The sequence below is a fragment of the Callithrix jacchus genome, chromosome X, assembly GCF_049354715.1.
Source record: "Callithrix jacchus isolate 240 chromosome X, calJac240_pri, whole genome shotgun sequence".
Classification (NCBI taxonomy): domain Eukaryota; kingdom Metazoa; phylum Chordata; class Mammalia; order Primates; family Cebidae; genus Callithrix; species Callithrix jacchus.
In genome coordinates, this window is record NC_133524.1 from 49,361,988 (window position 1) to 49,373,601 (window position 11,614).

Sequence of the window (11,614 nt, forward strand, 5' to 3'; positions counted from 1 at the left end):
CATGGAGTGGCTTACTGGGGTGTATTATTACCCCATTTTTATAGGTGAGGAGCTAAATTCCAGAGGGGATGGTAACTCTCCCAAAGTTACCCGATCTGTTAGTGGTTAGGGCAATCTATGAACAAGGATGTGCTGGCTCTAGAGTCCATGTCCTGAAACCATTGCCACATTAAGTCAAAGATGTCTTTGTAGTCATTCTCCTTATTACTGAAGAGGGCTCAGGATGGGGTGTGGCATACAGCAGGAGGTAAATAAATAGGAATTCGTGGGCTTGCTCTCTTTCCTCGTCAAAGCTCCCATTTTGCATATGAGGACACTGAGGCTCAGAGAAGTGAGATGAGAATGGTAAGCTGCCTCCAGGTTGGGCCAATGGGCGAGCTGACCCCACTGACCCAGGCTCCAACCTTGCCCTCTTTGTAGGTCTCAGTCTCCCCATCTGTAGACAACGTGGGCAGGAGAGCGCCTTGTCCCATGGAATTCCAGAACCATGACTGGGGAGTCTTACTCTCTGCCATGTTGGGGACCCAAGTTGTACACCTACTGTGTGCATGTGTGTCAGATGATTTCATATGGAAAAAGTGCTCAGAACAGGTTAGGTACAGGTCTATGAGACACTGTGGTTGTTGCCATTAATATTTGGAGGAGGTGGAGCAGGGCAGGAGCATGGAGACTGGAAGGCCCAGCAATATTCTAGTGGTCCCTTGCTGAGGGCTGAAGGCAGAGCCACAGGCTACATCGATCCACATCCCCCCATCCCACCTGCGTGGACACCTGCCCAGGGTGTAATCCAGTCTGCCACCTGAATGAAGTCTCATGAAATTCCTCTGAGTCTGTCTCTGAATATCTCTCTGTGTCTGTCTCCCTTCTCAGTTCTCCACTTGCATCTTTGGCTTCTTTCCCTCTCAGGTTTTTTCTGTCACTTCCGTCCATCTCTCTCTCGTTCTCTCTTTGCTTCTATCTGTCTTTAATGGTCTCTGGTTCTCCCCGGGTGTCTTCCCCTCTTTGTCTCTCCTTTCCTTCTGTACCCTCTCTCTACTTCCTTCCACCTCTGTCTCCTTTTCTGTTTATCTCTGTCACTCTCTTTCTCCCCATTTCCATCTCTGTCCGCCTATCTCTATTTTTGTCTCTGTCTCTCTGCTCCTGTCTTCCTCTCTTGAGGAATCATCCCTGGCTTCCACCTCAGTTTCCCGCCTCCAAGGCAGCATGGCGGGCAAGAAGTCGAGGCCACTGTCCCTGGGTGTTCCCACCCCCACACCCTGCACCCTCGCCCCAAGACAGCCTGTTACTGCGGCGCCAACAGCCACGGTCGCCTACATCTGATAAGACTTATCTGCTGCCCCAGGGCAGGCCGGAGCTGGCGTAAGCCCCACTGGGGCGCTGAGAGAGTGTGCCCCTTCCTCCTGCCAGCTCTGGCCTGGCCTGCAGGCTTAGGCTGGGTCATCAAGATACCCCACAGGCTCTAGTCCAAATACAGCAGAACCTCTTGCAGCCTCACTCTTCTCACCTGCAAAATGGGTACAGCCAAATCCCTTCTCTCCCTGAAGTCAGGAGGACTCACATACATAGGAGCCCAGCCCACACCAACCCCACACACAGTAAAGGCTTTATTCACTGAAAAGCCCAGTAAAGTCATGACACCATATCAGCTATTTTCATTTATCTTGGTTTCAGTGCATTTTGCTCGTCTGAACACTACAGTCCACAAGAGCCTACGTCGAGCTGGGTCCAAGAATCCGCAGGGTGGGCAGGGAGGGTGGAAGAGGGCCTCCAGTGCCCAAGAAGTGCCCCACAAGCAGGGGACCCACCCCCTCCCCTGGACCGCCCCACCCACTGGGGCACCAGCCACTCCCTGGGGAGGAGGGAGGAGGGAAAGGGGAGGGAGGGAGGAAGGGAGCCTCAAAGGCCAAGGCCAGCCAGGACACCCCCTGGGATCACACTGAGCTTGCCACATCCCCAAGGCGGCTGAACCCTCTGCACCAACCAGCCCAGGTCAGTCTCAGCCCCCAGAGAGCCCCCAGCAAGGCAACCCTGGGCCTGCTGCCCCTATCCTTATGGCTACCCACCCCCCACCTTGCTCCAGGCTCCCCAACCCACGGCTGGTCCCCAAAGTGTCAGCCAGCCCTGAATCCCTTCACAGCTCCTTAGACCCACCTGTCTTTCCAACTCCCATTTCTACCCCAAATCTACCCCCTAAATCCCACCTCTTTCTGCCCTCTCATCTATTCCTTCCAAGATATCTATATCCCCTGGATCCCTTCACTTCGTTCCCTGTACCCCTAGGTCTGTCTCCCCTAAACACTAACTCTGCTTCCCAAAACATGCATTCATCCCCCCAAATTCTTTCCCTGTCCCATATCCGATTTCCACTCACCCAATCTTGTCTCTGTCTCCCTGACTTCTCCCCCAAACCTCACTTTTCTGCTCCCAATCCCCTGATCCACTCTATAACACCCTTGTCTCTGTCCCACTCTCTCTGAGCCCCTAAACCTGTCTCTGACCCACCAAATCCTAGCTCCATCCTCTTACCCCTATCTCTGCGTCTCAAACCTACTCTTTGTTCCCTATGACTTCTCTCTGATCTCCCTAAACCATTTATCTCTCCCAACTCCCTGCCTGCTCAATAAAATATCTTTGTCACTCCAAACACCAAGTTGACTCCCCAAAATCTGTTCTGCCACATGAACCCTCATGTCTGCCTTCCTGAAAACCCTATCTCAGCCCTAAAACAGGTCTGTGTCTCCCGGAATCTCTCCAGCTCCAAGCCTTTCTCTATTCCAATCCTATCTTGGCTTCTCAAACTCCCCTTTAATCACTAGCCACATTTCTCTCTGCCCAAACAGATCTTTGACTCCTAAACTCCATCTCTGCTCCAGAAAACCCCTGAACTCCCCAGACTTTTCTATGACCCTCGGAATCTGATTCCCACACTACATCTCTAACTTCTCAACTTTATTTCTGAATCTCAAACTTCACCTCTGATCCCCCAACCTTGTCTGTTTTCACAACCTATTCCTGAGCCCAAAATGTGTCTCTGAACTTCCAAGCTCATCTCTGCTCCACAAAACCCCATATCTGCCTCCCCCAAAACTCCATGGCTACACCCCAAAACTTTCTCTGACTCAACCCTATGTCTGATCCTCAAACTCTACCTCTATCTTCCCACAAGCCCCATATCTGCCCCCTAGACCCTATATCTGCTCCCTTTAGCCCCATGAGACCCTCCCTTGAGGGCTGGGATTTGGATGTTACCTGGGGCGAGGGGCTGGGGCCGAGGGAGAGTGGAGGGTGCCAGCTGCTGCCTGCTGCTGCCGTTGGGGCAACACTTACTCTAGTGGGGCAGCTGATAAGGAGCTTTCATATCCCCCAGCCTCGAGATAAACTTTATCTCTGTCCGGAGAGTGATAACTGGGGGTGAGGGGGCTGGGCCCCTGCCATTGGAGGAGTGGGCAGCCCTGGACTCACCAAGGTGTGAGGTGTAGGAATAGGGGGCAGTGGGGCTGGAGGGAAATCATGGTGGGTAAGGTGGGGTTGAGGGGATGAGGGAATAGTGGTGAAGGAAAGAGAGCAGGAGACACACAGTGAGACAGGGAAGGAAGGGAGAAACAGAGGGAGAGATGAGGAGAAAGAGACAGAGACAAAGAGCAAGAGACAAAAGAGACATGAATAGAAAGGACAAAGAGAGAGAGAGAGAAACTCAATGAGTAAGAGAAGTAAGAGACAGAGACAGACAGACAGCCGGAGAAAGAGAAGAAAAGACCTGGGGGCAGAAAAGGAGATAGAAATGCAGACAGAGAGATACCCTCAGGTAGCACTGTAAAGAGACAGAGACTAACACAGAATTAGAGACAGAGAGGAAGGAGATGGAGACCAAGATGGGGAAGCAAGACACTCTCTTCAGAGAGCAACAGCAGGCACCCTGGGGCTGAGAAGGTGTTGGTGGTAGGCACACTTGTGGCCCATCTCTTTCCCAGCACAATCCCCAAGCCTGGGCCTGCCCCTTAGCCTGTCTACATCATGGGTCATGTAAGCAGGGGTGAGGGGCAGTTTACAGACAGCCTTCTAATCCAGCCCAGTCACTCCAGCCCACAGACACAGAAACAGGGCAGGCCAGCAGAACAGGGCCAGGGCTAGCATTCCAGGCTCCTTATCCTGAGCTGCATATAGCTGGGTGTCAGGTGTATGGGACTAGTAAGAGGCACAGGGACATAAGGTCAGAGGGCCCAAAGAGAGGGAAACAGAGGGAAGAGACAAACAACGGAAAGAGACAGAGTGGGAGAGATGCAGAGATGTTCAGAGAGATAGGAGAGGAGAGAGAGAAAGCAAGAGTAACAGAAAGAGATAGAGAACTAGAGAGAAACATGAAAAGACAGAAAACAAGATGAAAAAGCATCAGACATTTACAAAACACAGAAAGAGAGCAGGCGCAGTGGCTCAAGCCTGTAATCCCAACACTTTGGGAAGCCGAAGTAGGCAAATCACTTGAGGTCAGGAGTTCAAGACCAGCCTGGCCAACATGGTGAAACTGTGTCTACTAAAAATACAAAAATTAGCTGGGTGTGGTGGCATGTGCCTGTAATCCCAGCTTGGGGGCTGAGGCATGAGAATCGCTCAAACCTGGGAGGCTGAGGTTGCAGTGAGCTGAGATCACACCACTGCACTCCAGCCTGGGCAACAGAGTGAGACTCTGTCTCAAAAAACAAAAATCACAGAAAGAGAGGACAAGCTATATCATAGAAACACAGAAAGCTGGGGGAGATGTAGAATCAGACTTGAGAGGAAACAGGGTCAGGAGAAAGAGCCCCAGGGTGACAGACAGGCAGAGAGCTAGATGACAGAGACACACACAAGGCAAAACAGAGGCAAAGGGCCATCTCACAGGTCTCAGCTTAGCCGGAGCCCATCATCACCCCCAATACAACAGATGGGGAAACTGAGGCCTGGGAACTGAAAGAGCCTGAAAGCAGAACTATGGTGGGCCTCCCCAGGGAAGAGGGTACCAGTAGAAGTACCTCCCTCCTGTCACCCTCTTCGGAGGAAGTCAGTGGCCTTGGGGTGATTTCAAAAGTTGGGCGGGGAAGGCAGAGATAAGCAGTGGGGGCACTAACCCCCCCCCCGAAGAGGTAGGGAGGAACTAAGGGGCCTTCTGTCTGCAGACCCAACGGAGGTGGAGGGAGGAGGGAGTCAAGCCCGGAAACCATGGGGTTTCTGAGAAAGTTAGAGGGCAAGATACAACAGATAGGGATGAAGTTGAGGAGCAAAGGATGGTGAACCCTAAAGTCCTTGGGGGAAGAGACCAAGAGGCTCAAGGGACTCTGGTCCTGTACCCCATCCTACCCTCACCCAGTGTCTTCTAGAAGGGGAGAGGAGAAAGAATGGGGGGGGGACAAGGAGAATAAGAGGAAGTGGAGGAGGGGAGGAGGAGCTGAGGAAAGGGAGGAAAAGATGAACAGAAAAGGAGGGGAGAGATGAGGAGGAAGAAAATGGAGGGGAGGAGAAAATGAGTAGTAGGAGAAAGAGGAGTGGAAAGTAGATCTAGAAAGGGGAAGAGAGGCCGGGTGCGGTGACTCACACCTGTAACCCCAGCACTTTGGGAGGCTGAGGTGGGAGGATCATTTGAGGCCAGGAGTTCAAGACCAGCCTAGGCAACATAGTCATACCCCATCTCTACAAAAAAACAAAAATTGGCCAGGCATGCTGGCACAGGCCTGTAGTCCCAGCTACTCAGGAGACTGAGGCAGGAGGATCACTTGCATCCAGGAGGCAGTGGTTGCAGTGAGCCGAGATTATGCCACTGCACTCCAGCCTGGCAACAGAGGAGACCCTGTCTCAAAAAAAAGTGTGTGTGTTGGGGGAGAGGGAGGTAATATGTGTGAGGAAGGCATAAAAGGAGAATGAAGACAAAGAGAGAAGGAGGACAAGGAAGAGGAGAAACAGGAAAGGAAAAGAAGGAGGGCAAGGAGGAAAAGAAAGTGGAGGAGAAAAAGGAAACGGGAGAGGAGAATGAGAAAGGAGTGGAAAGAGAAGGAAGCGGGAAAGAGGAGGACAAAAAAGAGATGGGAAGAAGAGAGATGGGAGAAAGGAGGAAAAGGGAAGAGGGGGAAGAAGAGAATGGAAGGAAGAAGGGAGAGGTAGGGACAGATAAGAGTAGATGAAGAGAGAGAGGAGGGATGAGAGGAAAGAAATGGGGCAAGATGGGGAGAATGGAGCGGAAGATGAAAGGAGGGGCACTTGGGAAATAAGAGAATGGAGTGGAGAGATGGAGGAAGGGGAAGACAGGAGAGGGAGGAAGAGAAGGAGGGGAAGGAGAGGGGAGACTAAGGTGAGGAGGAGGAGGGGAATGGGGAGTTGGGAAGGAGGAATATGGAGACTGAGGCAATGGAGTGGGAGGAGGGGGAAAGGAGGGAAGAGGAGCAGGTAAAAGGAGGTAAAGGGCAGAGGATTTCTGTGTCTGAGGACCCCTTCTGTCCTGGCAGGTTAACCTCCAGAGGCTCCATGGAGTTCCCTGGCCTGGGGTCCCTGGGGACCTCGGAGCCCCTTCCCCAGTTTGTGGATCCTGCCCTGGTGTCCTCAACGCCAGAGTCGGGGGTCTTCTTCCCCTCTGGGCCTGAGGGCTTGGATGCAGCAGCCTCCTCCACTGCCCCGAGTACAGCCACTGCTGCAGCTGCGGCTCTGGCCTACTACAGGGATGCTGAGGCCTACAGACACTCCCCAGGTAACTCCATTGGGTGGCTGTCTTGGCATTGGCTGAGTGCTGTTGGGGCTCATGGAGACCCTTGGCTAGGTCAGAATACCACTGTGAGGATATCTCAGAAATGGCTGGAAGCTTCTCAAATGGACGTGCTGACCACTTTCCCTAGTTAAGTGAAGACCTGGGAATTCAAATGCTTCTCAACCTGACACATTGGGGTGGCCACACTGAGAGGCAATATTGGAAGTCTGTGGTGGTTCCCCTAGTTGTCGAGTAATCTGTGGAGCTCCAAATCCCAACAGTTATCCTCAAAAGCCCACTTGGAAATGGTCAGAGGTTATTGCAGATGTCACACTGACCAGTGGGGCTCAGGATCCAGGAAGCATCCAGTGGCCAGCAGCTGTTCTGGTAGCGTGTGGAAAAGGTGGGAACTTGGCCACCATGTTGGGGGTTCTGGGCACCACTGCACCCTTATGTGGGCTGACCCTAGACTGATTTTGCCTCTACTTTCCCCTGTTCCTACCTGCTCCCCCAACAGTCTTTCAGGTGTACCCATTGCTCAACTGTATGGAGGGGATCCCAGGGGGCTCACCATATGCCGGCTGGGCCTACGGCAAGACGGGGCTCTATCCTGCCTCAACTGTGTGTCCCACCCGCGAGGACTCCCCTCCCCAGGCCTCAGAAGATCCAGATGGAAAAGGCAGCACCAGCTTCCTGGAGACGTTGAAGACAGAGCGGCTGAGTCCAGACCTCTTGACCCTGGGGCCTGCACTGCCTTCATCACTCCCTGTCCCCAGCAGTGCTTATGGGAGCCCTGACTTTTCCAGTACCTTCTTTTCTCCCACTGGGAGCCCCCTCAATTCAGCAGCCTATTCCTCTCCCAAGCTTCGTGGAACTCTGCCCCTGCCTCCCTGTGGTGAGGAACTCAAAAAAGGACAGAGAAGTTGAGGTGGGAGGGGTGGCCTAAGGTAAAGCTGAGCTGAGCCTAGCTCCCTCTTCCCCTCTTCACCCCACCAGAGGCCAGGGAGTGTGTAAACTGCGGAGCAACAGCCACTCCCCTGTGGCGGAGGGATAGGACAGGCCACTACCTGTGCAACGCCTGTGGCCTCTATCACAAGATGAATGGGCAGAACAGGCCCCTCATCCGGCCCAAGAAGCGCCTGGTAAGACTGCAGACCTGCCTGACCTTATTATACATAGGAATGCCTGTCCTCACCCTGTACAAGAAGCCATATCTTCCCACTGTAAAGGAATGCTATTCTCATGCTTATGGGCCACTCTGTGTGGGAACCCTTGTCCTAATACCACATGGAAACCCTTGCCTTCATCCTACACAGGAAAATCTCCTCATTCGATGTGGATATCCTTACCCTCACCCTGCATAAGAACTCCCACCCTCGCCCTATACAGGAACCCAGCTCTACAGGAGCTCCTATCCTCAACCTACCCTTATAGGCTTCAAACAGAAACCTTTGTCCCCACCCTGCACAGCAGTGTTTTCATCCTTGGCTTCACACTGGAGTCACCCTGGGTCCCTTCCCCCAGATGTGCTGATGGAACTGGACTGGGGCGCTGCCTGGGCAGCAGCATATTTTAGCTCACCAAGTAATTCTGGTATGCAACCAAAGCTGAGAACCACCAGTGTAGTCCCCCATAGAATACAGAACAAAAAACCCCTATCCCAGACAGGAACCCCTGTCCTGGCCCCGTACAGAATCCTCAGGCATCACCTGTAAATGCCCCTGCTCTCACCCTATACAGGAAGCCCTGCCTTCAACCTGACCCTCACTTCCTGGGTCTTCCTGAGAGCCCCTGTGAGCCCCTTGTGCCCACTTCCACATCCCCAGGGCAATGATTTCACATCCTCTCATCCCCTAGATTGTCAGCAAACGGGCAGGTACTCAGTGCACCAACTGCCAGACGACCACCACGACACTGTGGCGGAGAAATGCCAGTGGGGACCCTGTGTGCAATGCTTGCGGCCTCTACTACAAGTTACACCAGGTGACACCCTGCCCCTTGGAGCCACCCCTCCACTTTCTCTGTCTTCATGCCACACTGCCCCACACTCTGTTCCTGTTCCACCTTCTCTCTTCCCCTCACAACCTTCTTTGTTCTTTCTTCTTCCTTCCTTCCCCTTCACTCATCTCTTCTACTTTCCCTCTTCTGTTATTACCTTCCCTCCTTCCTTCTCCATTCCCTCCTCCTCCACCCTCCTTTCCTCTCCTCTCCCCAACCTCCAGGCGTCAGCTAATGTCCACCTCCCTGCCCTAGACCTTGGGCAGCTCCTATCAGCCTTAGAGGCTTTCCCAAGCTCAGGGCCTCACAAACTCAGGATTCCTTGAGACAATCTCTGCACCCCAAAATTATCTTACCCTAAAAGAAGTGGGGTGGAAAGGGTGGCCCTGGTTGAGACACAGAGAGGTAAAGATCTGGAGCTGGGGACATCTGCAGCCTCCCTTTTGGCAGGTGAACCGGCCACTGACCATGCGGAAGGATGGTATTCAGACTCGAAACCGCAAGGCATCTGGAAAAGGGAAAAAGAAACGGGGCTCCAGTCTGGGAAGCACAGGAGCAGCTGAAGGACCAGCTGGTGGCTTTATGGTGGTGGCTGGGGGCAGCAGTAGTGGGAATTGTGGGGAGGTAGCTTCAGGCCTGACACTGGGCCCCCCCGGTACAGCCCATCTCTATCAAGGCCTGGCCCCCATGGTGCTGTCAGGGTCTGTTAGCCACCTCATGCCTTTCCCTGGACCCCTGCTGGGCTCACCCACGGGCCCCTTCCCCACAGGCCCCATGCCCCCCACCACCAGCACTACTGTGGTGGCTCCACTCAGCTCATGAGGGCACAGAGCGTGGCCTCCAGAGCAGGGGTGTTGTCCTCCTCCTCTTGTAGCCAGCAGTCTAGACAACCCAACTCTCTGAGCCCCAGGCACCCCCTAGGCCTGAACCTTCAAAGCTTTTGTAAAATAAAACCACCAACGTCCTGAAACTAGAGGTGTGAGTCTATGTGTGGCTGGACAGCAGAGCCAGGTGGAGTGTGTAGCAATGCTTGTGGCTCTCTGATGACAATGCATGGCTGCAATGTGTGACCATGTGAGGCTAGCTGAGGCAACACAAGGGACACTTTGTGACCAAGGGTTATGATGTGTGATTGCAACAGTCTGTGAAACTTCTTGTGAAGCATCCAGGTGGTTCCATATGTCATGGTGAGAGACCAGCAGGACCTGCCGATGGTGGGGGTGACGCCAGGTGACTGTATGAGCGCACTGGAAGTGTGTGTGTGCTGGAGCAGGTGATAAGGAGGTGTGCAGGGCTGTGGTAATGTGGCTGGGCACAATGCTGCGGAACCTTTGAGACAGCGTGACGGCATACACGGTAGGCACAGAATCTGATATTCTTGGAATGTTGAACAAGAAGTGTGTGTCAGAATGTCTTTGTGGGTCTGGCAATGGCAATATTTCACTGCAAGTCCCTACGCATGGGCATGGGTGTGCATGTGTGTGCATACTGTGTGGCATGTGACATGTCACAGTATCTCTGAGTGGTGGATGTGAGCAGCTCTGTGTATATTTGTTTGTGGAGGTCTCAACAGGCAGAGTTTCAGAGGGTGTAAGTTAGGGACTGTCTTATGTCCAAGGGACAAAAGACACGTTCAGGAAAGGAACGCGGGGAAGGGTGGAGCTGGAATGGTAGCTGGCAAGTCAGAAGCCAGTTGTCAGAAGCTGGCCCAGGGTTGTCTGTGGGTCTTCCTGTCAGCCGGGTCTTATCTTGCTCAGCCCAGCTCAGCCTGCAGCCCTGTGGGAAATAGTAGAGAATGAGAGGGGGCCATTAGGGGAACAAAGCAGCCCCTGGAAATGATGCTTTGTCCTCAGTAGGTGGGGTGCTCTACACAGTACCAACGCCCTCCCCAACACTCCCACTCACCTGGGTGAGCTGCTCCCCCCACAGCAGAGTCTGTTCCTCAATTTCACAAACACACAGGAGCATACTCCAAGTCAGGGGACATCCTAAGGCAGACTGCTTAAGTGGCTCTTTGGAGGCCACACAGCCAGTGGCAAGGGGCCCAGCGGGGCAGTCTGGCCTGGGGTCCGTGTGCTCAGCTGCTCCCCATAACCAGCAGCACTCTTTCCTGAGGGCTTACCACAGGCTTGGTGGCAGGCTGGGAGGCTCCAGTTGCTATAGTTCATTAATGCCTGAAACAAATATTCTGAGGAAGATATACCCATACTCATTTCCCTAATGGAAGAGTAAGGCCCAGAACTGATGAGTAATTTACCCTGACCACCAAGTTTAAGGAGCAGATTTTGGATGGGATGATACCCCCAGCCCAGCAAATGAGTACTGCTCACACTTAACTGCCCTGCTTTTTATGGCTTCTCCCCTAGAGCCCTGGATTGGGGGATTGTGGAGACCCATAGGTCCTGACCATATTATAGGTAAGCAGCTGTCCTCCACAGAACACTAGCCCATCAGCTAAGGGGCACGCCAGCTCCACTGAGTAGCCTGCTGTAGAATCACAGGAGTCTATGCTCCTTGTGGGCATTGTCCACAACAGCCCTAATCCCATCAAAGCCACTGTCTGGCCTCCCCTCAGAAGCCCAGCACTCACACCCTGCAGGAGGCCCTGTCCTCCATAAACCCCTTCAGCTCTAGGGAACCCTTCATCTAATTATCAACAGGAAACCTATCCCGATCCTGCATAGGAACACCAACCCTTATAGTGGATAGGAGGAACCTCTGCCTAACCCCAACTAGGGACGCCTGGACTAAGCTGTATGGAAACCCCTGCACACCTTGGACAGGAACCCCCTGAACACCTTGGACAGGAACCCCTGTCCTGACCGTCCATACAAGCCTCAGCCTCCCTATTCGAATTCTGTCTTGATCTCAGACAGGAACACCTTTGTGCTCACACTGCTGCAGTCT

The 11,614-nt window shown here is 53.3% G+C and overlaps 1 protein-coding gene across 1 annotated transcript; it reads left to right on the forward strand.

The window, feature by feature from the left end:
• Window positions 1-1,927: 1,927 nt before the first annotated feature.
• GATA1 (GATA binding protein 1) lies at window positions 1,928-9,672 on the forward strand. The gene is made up of 6 exons (XM_035288906.3): window positions 1,928-1,989; window positions 6,474-6,712; window positions 7,227-7,604; window positions 7,706-7,851; window positions 8,567-8,692; window positions 9,158-9,672. The coding sequence occupies exons 2-6, from the start codon at window positions 6,493-6,495 to the stop codon at window positions 9,527-9,529; spliced, it is 1,242 nt and encodes a 413-aa protein (XP_035144797.1). The 5' UTR covers window positions 1,928-1,989; window positions 6,474-6,492; the 3' UTR covers window positions 9,530-9,672.
• The last annotated feature ends 1,942 nt before the right edge of the window (window positions 9,673-11,614 follow it).